At 29.5% G+C, this 21703-nt stretch overlaps 1 protein-coding gene and 1 long non-coding RNA gene across 6 annotated transcripts; one reads left to right on the forward strand and one right to left on the reverse strand.

Moving 5' to 3' along the window:
- The first annotated feature begins 137 nt into the window (after positions 1–137).
- Positions 138–21335, forward strand: LOC105424462 (uncharacterized). 5 transcript variants are annotated; one of them, XM_089073239.1, is made up of 12 exons: positions 138–1502; positions 7341–7397; positions 15745–16083; positions 16676–16970; positions 18191–18332; positions 18458–18651; positions 18787–19270; positions 19478–19638; positions 19797–19958; positions 20041–20167; positions 20321–20970; positions 21104–21335. In XM_089073239.1, exons 1-12 carry the CDS (start codon positions 1471–1473, stop codon positions 21242–21244), a joined length of 2784 nt encoding a protein of 927 aa, XP_088929365.1. In that variant the 5' UTR covers positions 138–1470; the 3' UTR covers positions 21245–21335. The 5 variants fall into 5 exon arrangements, with proteins under 5 accessions (XP_088929365.1, XP_088929364.1, XP_088929366.1 ...); XM_089073238.1 differs by lacking the exon at positions 138–1502 and adding an exon at positions 6053–6171; XM_089073240.1 differs by lacking the exons at positions 138–1502; positions 7341–7397 and adding exons at positions 13679–13826; positions 13958–14173.
- LOC112552423 (uncharacterized) lies at positions 4351–13560 on the reverse strand. The gene is made up of 4 exons (XR_016138454.1): positions 13157–13560; positions 7640–11762; positions 6940–7053; positions 4351–4703 (listed from the first exon to the last, which is right to left on the reverse strand). It is a non-coding gene; the product is annotated as an uncharacterized LOC112552423 (long non-coding RNA).
- Positions 21336–21703: the final 368 nt, after the last annotated feature.

Genomic DNA, 21703 nt, shown 5'->3' on the forward strand with positions numbered 1-21703 from the left:
TTAATTTTCAATAGATATTCAAATGTTTTATAAAGAGTCATTAATGATTAATCTGTTATTCACTTTTGGATTGCAATTCTGTAAATTTTAATGAAACGTTGAAGTAAATTTACGTACATTTGAACACAAATGTAATATATTATGGAGATAAAATAAGTGACATCTTCATGTTATTCTTTCAAGTTATAAAATACAGTTCATCCTACACGCGGCGGCCCAATTCTATATTTGTGTTGCCGACTGCACGTCGTAATTGTACGTTATCAGTCATCACACCGATTGTACCGGTACTGCTCTTGTGGTATGCTCTTGTGAGTCAAGCCGACGAAAAAAGGCGTGCCAAGGCGCAGACTCGGAACGCGATATCAGAACACTTCGTTACGCACGGAGATTCCGTACAAAGCCGGCTAGTTTCAGAACGACGAATTGTGTAATTACTGTCTAAGAATTCAGCTTTCCAGCAGACTTAAATTATCGCGAGAATACATGCAATTGCACAAGATCCGCTGTCGCCCGTTAGCTACATGTTCTTATCTATAAAATTTAATAAATCTTTATTAGTAAAATCTTCATCAGTACACTGAAAAAAATGGTTGAAAATGACACACCGGAATTCTGATTATAGCAATTAAAATTCCGGTTATCTCAATTAAAATTTTAGTAGATTTAAGCAGAAAATTCTGATTTGTCCATTTTCAAGCAGAATTCCAATTAATACAACCAAACAATATTTTTCTCAATATTAATTAATATAGAAATTTTGGATTTTTCAGATATTCGAGATTTTATAAATAAAGATAAGAATGTGCCGCAATAAATAATTTTAGAAATTTATTTTTATTTTATATATGGGTTATTTATTCATTTATTGCACCAGAAAAAGCTTGTTATATCGTTAAGTAGAACTTATTTCTACTCTTTAGACTTCATGCATTTTCAATTAATATTTTCTATTCGTAAACAAAATTTTTACAGTTATTTAATTTCTAAATTCATGAAAATTGGTAACAATAATCTCGCACAAACTAGGACACAATGCAATCTTCTTAAATCTTTGAAAATTATAGAACTTTTGCAACGTGATTCTTTATACATCTATAATTAAATTCTTTGTAATCGTATGTGTTTTTATAGGCGCTTGAATGGGCCGGATTTTCCAACTTTAATTCGGTATTTTAATAGCTCGTCCTTCCGTTTATCGTTCTGATGTAGTGGGATCAGTCGATCGATCGAAAGCTACAGGAGTGAACGATTGGCGAGTCGTGCCTAAAACTACGCCCATCGGAACGATCAGAATCGAGGCATCGTCTGTGTACATATCGCACGTAGTTTCGCGTTCAGTTGTGAGAAAGGAGCGGATCGCAACGGCAACTCTCGTGTACGTTTCAGTCGAGTTTCGCAGTGTTCGTCGGCATCGCGACGTCAAATCAACTCGTCGAAGTTTGGCTGTGCGGATCCACCACGTGCGACATGGGTGTGTGCAAGATAGTTAAATGGTTCAAGTAAGTTCTTATCCATTTCAAATTAGAACTGCAAGTGCGAATAACATGCTTAGAGAAAAATATTTTATAATTTTTAATTTTTACGCTCTTTGTATATCTGATTTTCACCTACTTTGTATCACATCGCGCGATTTTTTGATCTATTTAAATTATGGCATATTAATTTATGTTGATTAATTATAATTGCTGATAATTATTTTAATTGTTTTATATGTTACATATAAATTTGTTTTTGGCACTTGTCACTTATTAAATTAATTATTTATTAAAGTTGCTTTATCTGATAATAATATTTGTCTAGAATGGAATCGACAATAATAAAAATGTTTATGATTATTCTATTAATCATATAATATATGACTATATTTCAAGGAATTCCTGTGAATAATATTCGCATATAATACTGTAAATAATATCCCATTGTAACACATTACAATACAAACTTATTGTACTAAAGTAAAATTGTTCACAATATTTCACTAAATTTTTTGTAATTTTATGTTTTTAATACATCAAAAATTAACTTCTGTTATTAGACTTGTTTATTTTCATTATTGATAAAATATAATTTTATCTCAAATATGCGTCTTGAATATTTATTATATCACTTTTGCTATAATCTACATTCTACATTTTAAGAACATTGAATAATTTTCTTATGAAAACTGCAAGTTTGTATCGATAATAATATTCAATATAAGGTGAAGGTTATCGATATTCATATCAAATAAATTGATAAAAGCGCCCCAAAAAATTAATCAGCTTGTTATATATAACGAATGTTAAATATATCGATAGTACATCCGCAGTTAAACAACAATGTTTGATATTGGCATTCACGATATCACATCATTTTTTCGTTAGTCTGTTATTTGAATTTCTTACTATGCAAAATGCATGAGATATAAATTATCATGAAAAAATGCAACACTAGACCAAGCAGAGCAAAGACCAAGCAAAAATTATTTCGATTATCAGAGTACAATTAATAGAAATGAAAAATATATTGTACGACTGATCAGAGATAAGATCTTTACTCTCTAAGAAATAAATAACTATATTTTCACATTATATTTCAATTAATATATCCAGATTTTAAAATAGAAAAAAAAACGAATAAACCTATACAGTAATCAAATACTTAACAAATTATATTTATTTTTGCCACAAAATATTTTCGTATATGTCACTTCAAATAATTCATATTTCTAATCGCTCATGTTTATCAAAATCGCTCATCTTTATTTTCTGTTTTCTTTGTAATGAATTTTTGGTATTTTATGGAAAATTGTTTATACACCTCTAATCTCTTTTAGAGAAGTAAATTCAGAAAATACCTCTCCAAGAAATACAGTGGCAACTCGAGTAGAATTTATAGTCGTTATTTCATCGATATCTATCAGACGGAAGAGAAATGCATCGCGATAGATATCTCAATCGCGGATTTACATAAAGATAATTGAGCGATATCGGCGGCTCGCTCGATCGGCGCTGCGCCTGCGTGAGAAAGAAAGACGTATCGGGTCCAATCTAACATAAGCGGAAGAACATGTGCACGCGGGAGAGATTCTACGGTTTGCTTCCGAGTTTCTCCGACGCGCGAGAAGATCTCGATTGCTTTCCATCTCGTGAAAATGTTCCAAAAAGTTCGAGCGTGTCGAAGACACGGGCTAATTACGGCCAAAAGAATAGCGGTTGGGCCCCCCTGTAGGTTTGGGCAACGGGAGCATACCGTTAACTAGACGTTTTCAACCGGCTGTGTACTCGCGACTTGTAATGACTGCCATTATCTCCTCGTCGAGCGGCGCGAGATTGTACAGAATTACCGCGCTTAGACCGCACTGCCGTAAAATTGCACCGGTATTTAAAGCTGCGACCTGCGCCGGCGGCAAGTAAAAAGGTACGGCCATTGTCCCATTGAGCGAGGATAAGAAAGCCGTGAAGTCTGTGAACGTCGGAGACGATAAAAAAGTTTATCTAAACCGGGACAACTGGAATCTTACGCAAACTGTCCCAGAAGGATCGATCTTGATTTTGATTACTCTACTCCTGGATTGTCTCTTCAAAAAAAGTTTCGAGAGAACGTTTCCGTTGTGATGTTTAACAAGTGAAATATATTAGCATTTAAATCCACGCGACTATCATTCTGGGAAATAAATGTGATTGTAGATCATTTGTTCAATTGTATTTGACTTAATTATCTCGTGAAAAATTTTATATTGTCTAAACATTGTATTTAATTGAAGAAAAGCCCGCTGCAAATTGAAAAATTAGCCTACAAGAAAAATTATATGTTGTAAAACATTTATGAAATTGGATAAATAACATCAGCGACAATTAAAATTGATTGAAAACATTTAAATTTTAGAATATTCTTTTTTTTAAAGTAGAAATGTTTAACGTTTTTTAGATTAGATTAAATTGTTGTTATGAAGAAAGCATGCAATACGTAGTATAATTAAGAATCTTGATTTTGGTATTTTGCTTAATAATTAATGATCAGTAATGACAAGAATGTGCATAGAGATAGGCTTAGTGAATACTTGCTCGACAAGCTCATAATTAACTTGCGGATTTATTTATTTTGCATATTAATGCATACTCGATTGCAATCGTATATAGAAACGGATATCGAATAAAAAAGCTGCATACTCATCTGCTTGACGTATTAATAAATTAAAAAATCGAGCACCTTGCCCGTCGACACCTTCTTCTAATTAATACTCTTTTTAATACTCATTGAGCTGTACGTCAGCCTATAGAAACACGTTAACTGCGTTTCTTAGCGCATATAAGATTTAAATGGAAAGTACATCGCATGAATAATTGTGTAAATTAGTATGGAACATTGTTAGTGTATGTAACTTTCACTTTTATTATTTTATTTGTACGCAAATCTCGTTAAGAATAGTTCACGTTGTAGTATAATATGCGATTCGCAATATTCTGCCGGTCTGAAAATGTACAAGCATGGAAAATAATCTCTCTTGTAAAGAGAAAATCATCGACAGAATTTTATTATATTTCCGAGCGAAAGCTGATGAACGATGCGGAACTTATCAGCTCAAATATACACGATAAAAATGCATATCCAAGCTAATAAGAGAGCAATTATTGATCGCAAAAACACAGACTCATGCACTTTTCATCGGTCATAAAAGTCAAACTCTTTGATGAATCTTCGCAGCAATAGCCAGTTATCTAAACAGATAAAATAATAAATTCTTAGAATATTATTTTTTCTTTCTAATCAAGTGATTTCAAAGTGATCTTTGCTATTATAAAATTTAAATCAAAATTTAAATATTTTAGATATATCAAATATTTTTTAGATATTAATCATTGGTTCGCCTAAATATTTCGAAACAATTAAAAAATTGTCTTGAATTATTATAAGCTGTTATCGATTACGACATTTTTTTCTCGCTATTTTAACAATATTATTCAAAACTGTCATATCTATACTGATCAAACATAATTATTACACAACATAATATATTCATTATTAAATATTAAAGTTTTGCAACAAATGACACGTAACATTTTATAAATTTTTTACATAAATAAATTTTTCGACGAATAATTTTGAATAAATTTACGATATTCTTATACATAAACTTTCAATGTTCTAATGTTCAATGAAGCGTATAAATTGATTAACATGGAAATGTTGTAACTTCATGATTGCATATTATTATTTCCTATAAGAATTATATTAGCGTCGTTCATATTACAATCAATAAAAATTATTTTACATTAAAATAAATTCATCAAGTAATTTATCTAAATAATTTAAAATTTAAAGAAACTTTCTACTAGTTTTGCTTCGTATTATATTTCTTCAACAACCATGAAAACCGTGAAGTCAATTTGAATGAGAATGCTTCTGAATAAACCATTGATGAGTAAATGTTCGGACCTAATCAATTTCGTTTTTATTAATTATGCTCAATTATGCTGAAGAAGTATGCTTGTTTAATCAAATTAAATACTAATCATAGAAGTAGATTCTATGGCAATCAATCTATAATGCGAACTAATAAACAGTTCATTCAGTCTAAATAAACAGTTCATTCTCATTAAATTTCGAAAATTATATAAAAAATTTGATCACCTACAATTCATCGAAATAAAAAAAAAAATAAATAAATAAAAGAACAAATTAAATTTATTTTGATAAATGATTTTAATTTGATTCAGTTATAAAAAATTAAAAAATTATATATATAAGAAATTTAAAATACTATAATGTAATACTATAATGTAAAGCTTTACGAACTTACTTTGAAATATATGAAATATCTTAAGCCAATTATATCGGATAATAATAATCCGGATATATCCGGATAATAATTCTTAATATTATTTAATACTTACAATATTTTTTAAATTATTAATATTTCATTATTTTTTTCTATATCTGGGATTTTAAAGAGTACTATCCATTTCACCGTTACGAGAAGAATTAAATATTATCATACATATGTTAAATATTGTTTACGACAGAATAAGTTTGTTGATTTTCGTGTTCCTTCCAAGGTTGGTCGAGATTCTTAAGACTGACAAGCCTAACTTAGGTTAGTACGGTAGTTGTCACGATACATGGCTGTGTTCCGTGAATAAATTGTCACACGATGAAGAAATTACTAACATTTAGTTGGATCAAGAAGTAAGTAATTCTATTACATTTAAAATCCAAGAAAATGTCACAAATGATTTCTCATTAAAGTCTAATATGAGAATATAAGTATATATTTTAATAAAAAAATTTACAAAATATCAATGAATTATAATAGAAACTCGTAAAGTAGAATTTAGTTAAATATATTTGTCACTACTATATGAATGAAAGTACAAATTAATTTTTTTTTCCGATTGCATGACGCATTTGTATTTTCTTTTCAATTAGAAATATATTACGACAATGTATAATTTCTTTTTATAAATGGAAATATTAATTTATTAATAGTCAAATTTTTCATTGTATATTATTACTGATTCATTCGTATTTTTATCATGAAATTCAAATAAATAATAATAAAATACAAATACAAATAATAACAAATTAAACAATAGAATATATAATACACGTTATAAATTAATTTTAATAATTATTTTGAATAATTTATGTTCCACGATAGAATGAAGATTTATCTCGTGTGTTCGTAACATCTGTTGCTAAATATAGATGTTGTATTACAAAGATATAATCCATGATTCTGAATAATTTCTGATATTGATCAGTGAAATGACGAAAGGGAAAGGGAGGCAGAAACGCGTTAACAAGAATCTGAAATAATTCGCATCGCGAAGTAATAGGCGCCGTTGTTCTATGATCCGTGAAGAATGAATTGTCGGGGAAAGTGCAAGTTCGCGGATACGATCAATCTTGCGGTCGCGCAACTTGCAGTAGATATACAACTCATTGATTTTTTACCAGTTTTTGTTCTCGCCTCTGTTTCGCGACGCGGCTCGTCCTACTGACATCGGGAACCTTTCTTACTCGCCGCACTCTCTAATCGATGATATTTTGCACCGTTTCAGAGATAATCTAAAAAAAAAATGCAAAATTAATTATCAATTTTTCAGGAAAATTGGTTATCTTCAAAATGTGCTTTTTTTCAAATAACGAATCAAATAATTAATCAAATATTTTTGTAAAAAAAAAAGTATTCTTAAGAGAATGTCAAAATTCGAAAAGAAATAAAATATATAATTATTTAAAATAATTCCAATAATTAATACTATTGCGAGAAAGATTGAGTATTTATATTGCATAAAATGCTATCAGTATTAAGTATCTCAGACCTAACGTTTTTTTTTTTTTTTTTTTTCCAGAACAGCTACGAGGTCAGACAGAGATGTACAGTCTACACCATCGCAAGAACGTCGCAAGTAAGTTACATACTCGCTTACGAATATGCTTATAGTATATACAAAAAGAAGTTTAATATCTCGACGTAATACAAAGTATGCATTAATAATTATTTGATGCAATATAATTAACAAAGAAATTATTTGCAATTTTTGATGACTTCTATTTTATTGAATTATGAAAAAAATCCGAATTGAGTCTGTTCTCTTATACATTAATCGATATCTCAATCATATCTCAAATTTAAAAAAACTTGACTTACCCTCTACGAGATTCTTAATCCATTTTTTCCTCGAGAAGAATTCTCAGCAAAATTTTCATTGTATCCTTGTTATAGCCCAATTGTATCCTTGTCACATCCTTGTTGTAGCCTAATTGTATCCTGGTTGTATCCTTGTTGTATCCTGGTTATATCCTGGTTGTATCCTTGTTGTATCCTGGTTGTATCCTTGTTGTATCCTGGTTGTATCCTTGTTGTATCCTGGTTATATCCTTGTTGTATCCTAATTGATCCTCATTGTATCCTTGTTGTTCCTCTACGATAAAACATATTGCGTGCACTGACTGCACATTTCATTACACTGCACTAATTTTTTTATTATATTCATTACACACTTTATTAAATTGCATATTATATACACATTTTTTAAATTGCATATTATATACACTGACAGCATTATAGCTATCTGCCACAAAATTATTTTTCACTCGCGTATTCCAAAATTGATTTACGGTACACATTCAGAAGAAATGGATTTTTCATCCATCTTTTTCTTGAGAGGAAATTTTTTTTAATCACTGCACATTTCACTAAATTGCCCATTATATTCACTGAAGTGCGCTCTGGCATTATTATAGCCATACGCCACAAAATGATTTTTCACTCGCGTATTCCAAAATTGATTTACGGCACACATTCAGAAGAAATGGATTTTTCGTCCATCTTTTTCTTGAGAGGAAATTTTTTTTAATCACTGCACATTTCACTAAATTGCCCATTATATACACTGAAGTGCGCTCTGGCATTATTATAGCCATAAGCCACAAGATGATTTTTCACTCGCGTATTCCAAAATTGATTTACGGTACACATTCAGAAGAAATGGATTTTTCATCCATCTTTTTCTTGAGAGGAAATTTTTTTTAATCACTGCACATTTCACTAAATTGCCCATTATATACACTGAAGTGCGCTCTGCCATTATTATAGCCATAAGCCACAAGATGATTTTTCACTCGCGTATTCCAAAATTGATTTACGTTACACATTCAGAAGAAATGGATTTTTCCATCTTTTTCTTGAGAGGAAATTTTTTTTAATCACTGCACATTTCACTAAATTGCCCATTATATTCACTGAAGTGCGCTCTGGCATTATTATAGCCATACGCCACAAAATGATTTTTCACTCGCGTATTCCAAAATTGATTTACGGTACACATTCAGAAGAAATGGATTTTTCATCCATCTTTTTCTTGAGAGGAAATTTTTTTTAATCACTGCACATTCCACTAAATTGCCCATTATATTCACTGAAGTGCGCTCTGGCATTATTATAGCCATACGCCACAAAATGATTTTTCACTCGCGTATTCCAAAATTGATTTACGGCATACATTCAGAAGAAATGGATTTTTCATCCATCTTTTTCTTGAGAGGAAATTTTTTTTAATCACTGCACATTTCACTAAATTGCCCATTATATTCACTGAAGTGCGCTCTGGCATTATTATAGCCATACGCCACAAAATGATTTTTCACTCGCGTATTCCAAAATTGATTTACGGTACACATTCAGAAGAAATAGATTTTTCATCCATCTTTTTCTTGAGAGGAAATTTTTTTTAATCACTGCACATTCCACTAAATTGCCCATTATATTCACTGAAGTGCGCTCTGGCATTATTATAGCCATACGCCACAAAATGATTTTTCACTCGCGTATTCCAAAATTGATTTACGGTACACATTCAGAAGAAATGGATTTTTCATCCATTTTTTTCTTGAGGAAATTTTTTTTAATCACTGCACATTTCAATAAATTGCCCATTATATTCACTGAAGTGCGCTCTGGCATTATTATAGCCATAAGCCACAAGATGATTTTTCACTCGCGTATTCCAAAATTGATTTACGGTACACATTCAGAAGAAATGGATTTTTCATCCATCTTTTTCTTGAGGAAATTTTTTTTAATCACTGCACATTTCAATAAATTGCCCATTATATTCACTGAAGTGCGCTCTGGCATTATTATAGCCATAAGCCACAAGATGATTTTTCACTCGCGTATTCCAAAATTGATTTACGGTACACATTCAGAAGAAACGGATTTTTCCATCTTTTTCTTGAGAGGAAATTTTTTTTAATCACTGCACATTTCACTAAATTGCCCATTATATTCACTGAAGTGCGCTCTGGCATTATTATAGCCATAAGCCACAAGATGATTTTTCACTCGCGTATTCCAAAATTGATTTACGGTACACATTCAGAAGAAACGGATTTTTCCATCTTTTTCTTGAGAGGAAATTTTTTTTAATCACTGCACATTCCACTAAATTGCCCATTATATACACTGAAGTGCGCTCTGGCATTATTATAGCCATAAGCCACAAGATGATTTTTCACTCGCGTATTCCAAAATTGATTTACGATACACATTCAGAAGAAATGGATTTTTCCATCTTTTTCTTGAGAGGAAATTTTTTTTAATCACTGCACATTTCACTAAATTGCCCATTATATTCACTGAAGTGCGCTCTGGCATTATTATAGCCATACGCCACAAAATGATTTTTCACTCGCGTATTCCAAAATTGATTTACGGTACACATTCAGAAGAAATGGATTTTTCATCCATCTTTTTCTTGAGAGGAAATTTTTTTTAATCACTGCACATTCCACTAAATTGCCCATTATATTCACTGAAGTGCGCTCTGGCATTATTATAGCCATAAGCCACAAGATGATTTTTCACTCGCGTATTCCAAAATTGATTTACGGTACACATTCAGAAGAAATGGATTTTTCATCCATCTTTTTCTTGAGAGGAAATTTTTTTTAATCACTGCACATTTCACTAAATTGCCCATTATATTCACTGAAGTGCGCTCTGGCATTATTATAGCCATACGCCACAAAATGATTTTTCACTCGCGTATTCCAAAATTGATTTACGGTACACATTCAGAAGAAATGGATTTTTCATCGATCTTTTTCTTGAGAGGAAATTTTTTTTAATCACTGCACATTTCACTAAATTGCCCATTATATTCACTGATGTGCGCTCTGGCATTATTATAGCCATATGCCACAAAATGATTTTTCACTCGCGTATTCCAAAATTGATTTACGGTACACATTCAGAAGAAATGGATTTTTCATCCATCTTTTTCTTGAGAAGAAATTTTTTTTAATCACTGCACATTTCACTAAATTGCCCATTATATTCACTGATGTGCGCTCTGGCATTATTATAGCCATACGCCACAAAATGATTTTTCACTCGCGTATTCCAAAATTGATTTACGGTACACATTCAGAAGAAATGGATTTTTCATCCATCTTTTTCTTGAGAGGAAATTTTTTTTAATCACTGCACATTTCACTAAATTGCCCATTATATTCACTGAAGTGCGCTCTGGCATTATTATAGCCATACGCCACAAAATGATTTTTCACTCGCGTATTCCAAAATTGATTTACGGCACACATTCAGAAGAAATGGATTTTTCGTCCATCTTTTTCTTGAGAGGAAATTTTTTTTAATCACTGCACATTTCACTAAATTGCCCATTATATACACTGAAGTGCGCTCTGGCATTATTATAGCCATAAGCCACAAGATGATTTTTCACTCGCGTATTCCAAAATTGATTTACGGTATACATTCAGAAGAAATGGATTTTTCATCCATCTTTTTCTTGAGAGGAAATTTTTTTTAATCACTGCACATTTCACTAAATTGCCCATTATATATACTGAAGTGCGCTCTGCCATTATTATAGCCATAAGCCACAAGATGATTTTTCACTCGCGTATTCCAAAATTGATTTACGGTACACATTCAGAAGAAATGGATTTTTCATCCATCTTTTTCTTGAGGAAATTTTTTTTAATCACTGCACATTTCACTAAATTGCCCATTATATACACTGAAGTGCGCTCTGGCATTATTAAAGCCATACGCCACAAGATATAATTTTTCACTCGCGTATTCCAAAATCGATTTATGCTCCACGATGCACATCCAGATCCTTCCATTTTTTTCCAGAAGGAGAATTCTCTGCGAAATTTTCGTTGTATCCTTATTGTATCCATGTTGTATCCATGTTGTATCCTAGTTGTATCCTTGTATCCTCATTGTATCCTTGCCATAATTCCTACATTAAAACACATTACATGCATTATATGCTAATTAAATAGTGCTAATAATATGATAATTATATCGAATAAATCTTCGAAAATTAAAAGAATCTTTAATGGAAATTTTTTATCCGCGATTTTCGCAGATCATCTAAGACCTCAATAACAAGTGTTTTCGAATAACATCAAGAAATATATTGCAAGATCCTTTAATTTCGTAACACAATCGCTCGATATTTCGATATACATCGCGCGCAAGATATTCATTTTTCGTAACACGCAGAACTACATTTTGAATATGGCATGCAATTTTTGCGATCATGGCATCAACTATGGCCATCTCACGAGCGTATCGGAGAAACTAATCTCTAATATTAAATCGATAAAACAGGTCGAGTATTGATTGCAGCTAATGTAGATCGTAATTGCAATCAATCTGATCATATCATTTGAATTAATTAATTTTCATGCACATAAAACTTTGCACACAATGGAGGAAATATTAGAAACAGGAATAAATATTAAATATATTTTAAAAATAAAAATATTTATTTCTGTTCCTAATATTCCTCCATTTTGCACAAAGCATAATCGTGCGACTATCCTAATGGAATAACTACGGCAATTTCTAATCCATGAAACTAATAGACTGTAGTTAAATAGTAAAATAAAAAATTATCACAGTTAGCCAATTGAAATCTACATGCGCGAATACTAACTAATTTATGTAAATAATTTTGCACAAAGCAACCAATTTATTACTTCGCGTTTCCCATCTACTGCCGCTATAAAATTATCATGTCATTCAATCATTATCGAATATTATCACATATTTTAATAAGCATGCACGCTTTTATAAAAATAACAATAATGATTACACAGTCTCACAATTCTAATTTGCGAACCAATCAGCAGCGATCGCGGTCAAGGTAGAAATAATCGCGATAACTGCCGATTACTGCATGTACAAACAGATTACTACATACATAGATATTTATTGAATAGCATCGTTAATTATCGCGCATTTCAACTCACAAGTGAATCGTAGGATTAACGCTACGGTCGCGCGGAGTACATTTGATGAATTTGACGTACAATCACGATATCTTACAATTCAATCTTTCGAAATTCAAAGTCGATACATCGAACATTTCCGACGCTATTGGCGTTATATTTTACTTATGAAAAATTTATAATCGCGAATTATGCCTGGAGATACGAAATCCATTTTTTTACGGTTTTCTCGAAATAAAACAATCTTGTTAACTAGATCCTGTTGAAATTAATGAAAAGTTCGCGAATATTCGGCGTCGATATATCTCGAACATTCGCGACGCCGTCGCCATTACGCTTTACGTTTGCAGTAACAATTGCGAATACAAATCGAGAGATTATCGTGGGAATTACATACCTACGTAGATTCTCGGAAGATGAATTCGATGTCCGATATAAAACTGATTATCGTTTGGCGCTCTTCGACCTCGTCCACTTTATAAATCAATGTGAAACTTCGCCGCGAGTTCTCTACCGATTTTTCACGGCCAACCATTCCAACTTCCGAAAAAGACTGCAGCCGCTTCATCAAGGCTTGGTCCGCGTGACGTCATCGTGCCATTTTTGAAATCGGATCGCGGCGATCGCGCATTTGAAATGTTCCGCATGTAAGATCAACGCGTTGAAATTCGCGAATTTTCGATTCGTCGTGAAGCAAGTGATCGTGAATGCGATAACAGGTGTTCAATATCCTCAGAAATCGAATCTGAAGACGACATAATGTAGTCCTTTTTTCGGCATTGACGTTTTTTCGCGCGTTTTCTAAATGCCGGCAGCGCCTCGATTGGATTGAGTCGAAGGCTCAATTTCGAAAGCGGCCAATCGCAATCCCGAATTTCGAAAAAGAGCGAGCTCTGTGTGATAACGAGTTAATTACTCCGCATGTCGCTATGCCCTCTCCAGTAAAGAGTTAGTACGATGGGTACACGAAAGAACAAGGAGAAACGCACGTAAACACGTCAAGATCTTAAAATATATTTGTAAATTAACATCTCGTATAGTTGACTCTTGCCAAGTTTTGTGTCCAGGTATCAGTAAATATGATCGATTTGATATATTTAATATTTTACTGTACTGCAACGAGGTGATTCCTTTTCGCACAATTGTTCGCTGCAATTCTTTCGTAGACAAGAAAAGATGATATTAATCGTTTTTTTAGAATAAATATATTCCTGCAAGCATTGAAACATCTCACAAAGCGAAAAGTTAAATTGGTCCTGCGACTAGTTGCGCTTTACTTTGTAAACACGCTGCTTGGATTGATATTCGTATACCATTTATGCAAAAATCTGGGAAAGATATTAAATACTATCTCACTTTATCATAAAGGAAGGCTTTTCACAATTATGGCAGTTGCGAGTCCGCGCTGTTTCAGGTATTAATTTGCTACAAGATCTTCGAGGGAAAAAGGTGTTGATAATTGAAAATAAGTAATTTATTTGTATTTGGTACATTTGAAAAAGCTATTGTTTGAAAGATCTATTATGTACAAAAATCATACTTTCTTGAATTTGTTAAAATATTTAACTTTGATTAATCTAAATTATTCTTATTTTTGAACATGTAGGTATCAAAAAATATTTTTGCTTCAATAAACATTTAGGTTTTTTTATTTCCTAGATTCTTTAATATTTTAGATTACATCTTATCTAAATTATTATATAATTCATAGAATTTTTATAAGAATTTATTTTCTAAATATCTTTTAGATTAAAATTCTTTAATTTTAAAGAAGCCAATATTTTTTATTTATTTCAAATTTTAAAGTTTTGCCAAATATAAAATTTTTCTTCTTTATATCTTATTTTGTACTTATCTCATTTTATATTAGATTAAGTTTGTATTTTTTATGTTTTTTATTTTTTATTAATTTTATTTTTATACTTAAAAGGTTTAAAAATTGTTTTTATAAAAATAAGTAAGTTGACTGATAAATATTTGCACAGAACTCTATTTGTATTGCAACGCTTGTTGTATTTGAAAATTATAAACTCGGTTACGCGTACGTTTGCATAATCGACGTGACGCGATACCGGTACTCGTACTATGATCGTTGCCAGGGGCATTTCGTTTCCTCAGTCGTGTGAACAATTGTCTCTAGTGTGCGTCTAGTGTTCTCTTCAAACTGCATACTTTGTTTTCATTGTGTTGTAATCCTTGAAAAAAAAATATGAACAATGTCTTCAGTATAACTCGGTAATTTTGAGTAAATCATGATGAAATTATCTTTGCAATTGAATAATATTTAAAATAATAATATGATATTTTATGTATTTTTTATAATAATAGTGCATCATATATTAATATAAGTTTACATTAATATCAATTGAAATAATTAAAGACTGTAGCTTTTATATTATTTTAATATGTATGCATAATGCGTTATACTTGTTTATTCAATTTTGTACTTTATTATGTGAGAAAGTGGTATTCCAACATTAAAGTCTAGTATTATATGAATGTTATAATTGAAATATTTGCATAAATGTTATTTTTATTTTTGCAATAATTTTTTTCTTTGCCTTATTTGTTATTAAAGTGTTATTAAAATAGAAGTCATCAGGATGAGGCAATAATTATTTGTAAGTTTAATTAAAAACATTTTTGCGTGATGCAAACATTTTTCCTGATTTCTTCATATACTTTTGAAAACAAAGGAGCATGGAATAAATGACATGTATTGCAATTAATATTTAATAATTCAGCTTCATAATTTTAAAAGATTTTATTTAACTTGTAGTGACAATATAAAATTTTTTATATTCATATTTTTTCTTATGTTTTGACCGAATGCTGAAGATTTTATTTTATACTTATACTATAAAATAGATTTTTATTTTAGATAAATAGTATTTTCTTGTTTGATGTTATATTTTATAACTAGATTCATTTTTTATCTTCATTATAGATTAATAGATTAATTTTAAAATTTATGTTTTCTTACAGTGAATATTATCGAAATTTATTACAACAGTTTGCTAATCACTGTCAAACATCTAACGGAGACATCAACGATCCGGATTGGATTGTTTATCTGCCCAAGGAACAGAACGCCGAGCAGTCTAATCAAAAAGATAATCGAAAATCACGGAAACACGCACAGTTTATATCAGGCATACCACATGTACCTGCTTCTGAAATATTCGAGATAGGATGTATAGCAGGCACAGAAAATCGATGTCTAGAGCTAGTTTCTGCAGAATGGCACAATACAAAAGTGACGTTGAAAAGACATGTTTTAACAACATGCCGGGATGCAATAAAAACGGACGTGGAAATTCTTAGGTAGGATCTCTTCTATATTCGTATGCAAGTTACATAGTAAATATTAATAAGTTATATATTAAATACCTAATTAAAATCATTAATCTCAAAAAAATAGAATAAAATTGAAATTTACAAAAACTCTACCAACTCTATCATGTATCAAAATTTGTTTCTTTATTTTGTGACTCATATTTCTTGCAAAAGTTACCTTTTTATAATTCTCAAATACTTATTTTTACCATAAAAACATTTATTTAATTCAAGCTTTGAATACTATTATGTACATTCTTGTTAATATTTGTTTCTGTATTTTCTATCTTTTATTTGTGTTTTATTTTTGTTCTACATATTTGTTATTTTTCTAAATTTGAAATATATTTCAATATATTTCAAATATATATCAATATATTTTATAATTATATTCTACATATTTCTTAGAAAATTTTTATATATAACTTTTAGATCTAGTTTTCTCAAAATATACTATTATAAATTCTGCAACCTATATAATAAATTTTATTAAGATATCATCTATCATTTTTACGAAAAAAAATGTATAATTAGGATATCTTATATACTTTATAACATAATTGCAATCTTACGATTACAGTGAAATTCGGCATCCTAATATATTGCTGCTTATGGCCACAACATATACGAATGAACATGGTCTTGTCTCCATCTTTGAATCCATCGATTGCTCATTGTACAATTATATGCACGAACAAGGGGAACGAATAAATATACAAGGAATCATGCAAATTGGCATGAAATTGGCGGATGCATTAAAATATTGTCATATGCGAGGATATATCCATACAGCGATTAGCTCGCATTGTGTTTATTTTGCATCTGACACGACTGTCAAACTTGGAGGGTGGGAATTAGCTCGAGAAGTAGAAAAGGTATGTGGAATAAATTCTTTATGTTTTACACTATATCTTATCAAAAATATTAATATTATAAATAATATTAATATATATAAAATATTAATATAATAGTTTTATTTCTTAAGATATATCGCTCTTATGTAATCCATGTAAATATTAAACTTTCCAAATATTATTTTAAAAATAATTTAGAAATTATAGAAAAATCTAGAAATTATATAAGTTTAATAGTAGGCTATAGATAAATATATAATAGATTGCTTTACATTTTATTTTATGTCTTTATATAAATAATTTGTAACATATATATATATAAATTATTAAAGTTATATAAATTCTACATTGGAAAATTATTTTTAAAATAATATTTGGAAAGTTTTATATATATATATATATATATATATAAAAACATAGTCAAAGCGACGTTACTATCTTTTAATTTACTCGAAACAATAGATATGCGTGTTTTTTTATTCATATCTGCTAGTTTAGTCGCGAGGAATGCACTTTTATGAATTTAAGGTCATTCGCCAGCGGATTTAAAAAGTTCGCAGACAGAATGGGCTATAATGAAACAGATCACGTCATATCCGCGATTCCATGACACACCCATGAACGTTTCACCAACGGAAACGGCTGGCATTGTTTTCGACAAAATGTTCGTTTCTGAATAAATTCGCTGTACCATGTCGATGTTAATCGCACGCGCCGTCTGGAACGCGGAACTCGTTAATCATAATCGCAATTAAATATGATTTTTTATAATAAAAAAGCTATGAGATTAATATAGAATCATGATAAAAAAAATAATTGCAAAGAAAAATTGACTTTTTGTGCAACTAGTAGTATTATATCAAAATCTAAATATTAACCACAAAATCTAAATATTAATCAATCTTTTAAGTCTAAAAATTTTACACATTTATATCGCAATTCTTTTTATTTTCAGATTTATATTTTTTCGTAGAATATTTGTGGCATGTATAATTTGATATGAAATATTAAAATAAATTTTGAATATCGTTTTATTTTGTAATAAAACATTCTCAATAAAAACAATTAACGAAAACATTATATCGATATTATAATTTTTTATTCAATAATATAAATGTAATATAATAAGACAGAGTGTATTGTATATTATACATTAGAATAAATTGAATAAGAAATTTTACATATATATTAATGTTGGTTGACGTTTATTAAATGTTATTATTTCTTTTATTTTCATATAGGCTTACATAGAACGCGATTACGAAAGATATTTACGACTAGAGAGTTTCAAATGGCAAGCACCAGCAATATGCTACGGATTACATCCCAGCAAAAAAATCGATGTTTATTGCCTAATGTTATTACTTTGGGAAATGTGCACAGGCAAATATATTAATATTTTCTATTCATAAAAAAAAAATTATTATTGCGTTTTGAGTAAATTATTGAAATTTTTTTTATTGCATTATAAAAAACATAATTGATATTAATATTGTTAAACATTTTAGGAAATGTACCATGGAATGGATATGATCTGTCAAATGTAGAACGACAGCACACAACACGAAAACGAGATATTATGATAAATTTACAAAATGTCCCATCAATTCTTCGTAGCTTATTAGAAGCTGGATTACATCCCGACGAGGCGAAAATAACATTGGATATGGACAAAATAGGAAGAAAACTTCATAGACTACTGGTAAATTTATAATATAATTTACATTTACAATATAATTTTTTTAGTATTTATGCAATTTTTATTGATTATTGATTTTCCATTTAATAATTATTTAAGATATTTATCATTTATCAATTTTTTTTTTAATATCTTAAGATGATATACGAGGAAGAAGAGAAGAATAATACGACTATTAATGAAAACGGAAATAATAACGATCTTTTGTATAATGACACATTGCATCAAAAGATTTCTCCTGTGACGCCTGTACAAAATACAGTTAGAAAACCATTTGTCGGACAATCATATTGTTCCATGACGGAAAAAAAATCTTCCAATCAAATCTCAAAGGAATGTTTCAAATCTAAAAAAGAACAATGTAATGGGGATCTAGATTCCAAAAATAATATTGAAAAGATAAACGCATCTGAAATCAATGATAGTATTGTGAGTCCCATAATTAAAGTAAGACCTATTTCTCCTTGCACTCGTTGTGTAGAAATCTCAAATATCGTACAAGATCTCGATGAGGGAAATAATGCACGAGAAAATATAAAAAGATTAAAAAAATTGATAGCTAGTAAAAGAGAAGATTTCTTTTTTGGAAGTGATTCAACAATTCTTTCTTATTCAAACGCAAGTAAGATTAATATGTTTTTATATTTATAAGTAGTAATAATTACATATTATATTTTTATTATAAGCAATTATTTTACTCAATTAATTTAATTTTCTTCATGTGATCATGTATAATTTTCTTCATTAATTTTAATTGATTGAAACGGAAATATTAAAATGACAACAATCTGAAAGAATATATCAAAAATAAATTTATATTATGCATCAGATCCAAAAGCTACGAGCTCATTACTATCACAAGGAAAAAGTCCTGACTATGTACCATGTAAACCAGCTAATCATACAACTACTATAGAGCCTAAATATAATAAGTCATCTACTGAATATAATGGAACTATTTCAAAATCATTATATATACCAAAACGAAAGGTAAAGCAAAGCTTTACTTCAAATAAATAATTTTAAAATTCAATTTGTTAGTGATAAATATATCAATGTTAATGAAATATATTTTTACATTTAAAATCTTTGATGAAAAAAAAAATAAAAATAAAATACACATTAAATATATATATATTTTGTTGCAGGCACCATATACAAGTATGCCTCCCAGCATTAAACATGCGATAATACAACCTCAGGTTTTGCATCGTGATGCCAAGAGCTTTTATGAATCAACCTTATGGAAAAAGGAGAAAGAAATTTGCATATCACGAATGGGAAGAAATAGTAATAAAAAACACAATGAAGTATATATCTTATTTATTTCATCTTATACATTTTTATATTATTAATAACTCGAGTATATTTGCCATTATTTCATCTTTTTAGGGTTTCTTGTTATCTCAACAATCAAATAGTAGCATTAGTTCTCTCACTGACGATGCTAAAGTACAATATTCTAAACCACATATAATGTATGCTGATGCTACATATACAATTGAAAATGTGACAGAAGGTAAATTGGAAAAGATATATTTTTATATAATTATATATATCTATCTATCTTATATATATATATATATATATTATTCAAAATATTTGCAAATATATTTTGTATACGTTCTTATTTCTGACTAAATTATTATTATTATATATATATATATCAAAGGTAATTATACTGAAGAGAACATCGACTCGTTAAAAGATACGAGTAGTAACGTGTCTACGAAAACTTCATCTATTTCAAATAAATCCATACAAAATCTGAAGGATGCTCTTGATCGTGCTACGGAAATAATACGTTTGACAACACCTTGTAAAATTTCTAATACCAAATTTGATTTGAATAATATACAACAAGGTGAAACTAAATTCGAAGAACCGTATGGAACAAGATGTAATGATAATCAAGAGTACAAAATTATCGAAACGTCCACATCAAACAATAATTTTTTGGGAATAAATGAAGTCAAAAGCAATGAAGTAAAAACTGATATCGAAAAAAGACATGAACAAATTTTTAATCAAGCTTTTATAAATAGTCAAACGTTCAGTTCCTCGACTACAACAAAAATATCTACAGAGTCTGAAACGTGGAATCAACAATCAGAACACTTGCAAAAAATAAATCAAAATAGAATATCTTCTACAAATAAGATTATGTCAACTCCGCAAAAAAATAAAGACGAGCGAGATTACGTTAACGTACGTCGTACTTTAAACGGTGTTATAATAAAGGATTCACCAAGAAGACGTTCTCTACCTGCAAGATTGAATAATTTGACAATGGTATATACTCCAAAGACTATTTCTAAAAAAGTAAGATAAACTTCACATATAAGTTATTACAATAAAATGGAAATTAAATATGAAATCGAATTTTATTTTCATTTTTGCAAATAAGCAGCTTTTTGTTATATACTAATGTAAATTATATTCATCTTTGTTGCAGAATGTACAAGGTAACCAATATATGACCGAGGACATATATATTGATGATGAATTCGGAAGTAAATTAAACTACAATCTGATCCTCTTAAATGACAATATTGTTTCAAGTGACGAAAGTTTACCTCAGACTACAGAATTATAAACTGTGTTGAATTCAACTTGTTAAATTGTTCACAATTTTGTAAAAAAAAACATTCTTAAATAATTTATTTTTATTTATTCTGATGGTAAAATTGATGCTTTTACTTTACGCCATTCTGACGATATGAGCAATGCAAATATCTAATTTAACAGCATTTGTTAATTTTAATTACTTGTGTTTATATAAACGGATAATCTAATATACAAAATATTAATTACACAAAATATATAAAATATATAAATTATATATAAATTAAAATGTTATTATTAAATAAATTGGAACTTGTGCATATATATATATATATATATACTTATTTTAATTTACACTTAGATGAACATTTAAATATTTAAATATTTGAATAACAAAAAATTATTACGAGTTTATTGCACAAGCTCCGAAACATTTTGTATGTATTTTAGATTATTCGTTAAATATAGATATATCTTATTTTATTATACA

Source organism: Pogonomyrmex barbatus, unplaced genomic scaffold (genome assembly GCF_055798465.1).
Source record: "Pogonomyrmex barbatus isolate J1 unplaced genomic scaffold, ASM5579846v1 scaffold14, whole genome shotgun sequence".
NCBI classification, from domain to species: domain Eukaryota; kingdom Metazoa; phylum Arthropoda; class Insecta; order Hymenoptera; family Formicidae; genus Pogonomyrmex; species Pogonomyrmex barbatus.

Bases quoted from the DNA above. Each gene is read 5' to 3' on its own strand.
- LOC105424462 (XM_089073237.1), top strand. From the start codon at position 13,839: ATGATCGATTTGATATATTTAATATTTTACTGTACTGCAACGAG. The intron at 18,333-18,457 runs GCAAATATATTA...TAAACATTTTAG, and splicing joins ACTTTGGGAAATGTGCACAG to GAAATGTACCATGGAATGGA. The intron at 20,168-20,320 runs GTAAATTGGAAA...TATATATCAAAG, and splicing joins AATTGAAAATGTGACAGAAG to GTAATTATACTGAAGAGAAC.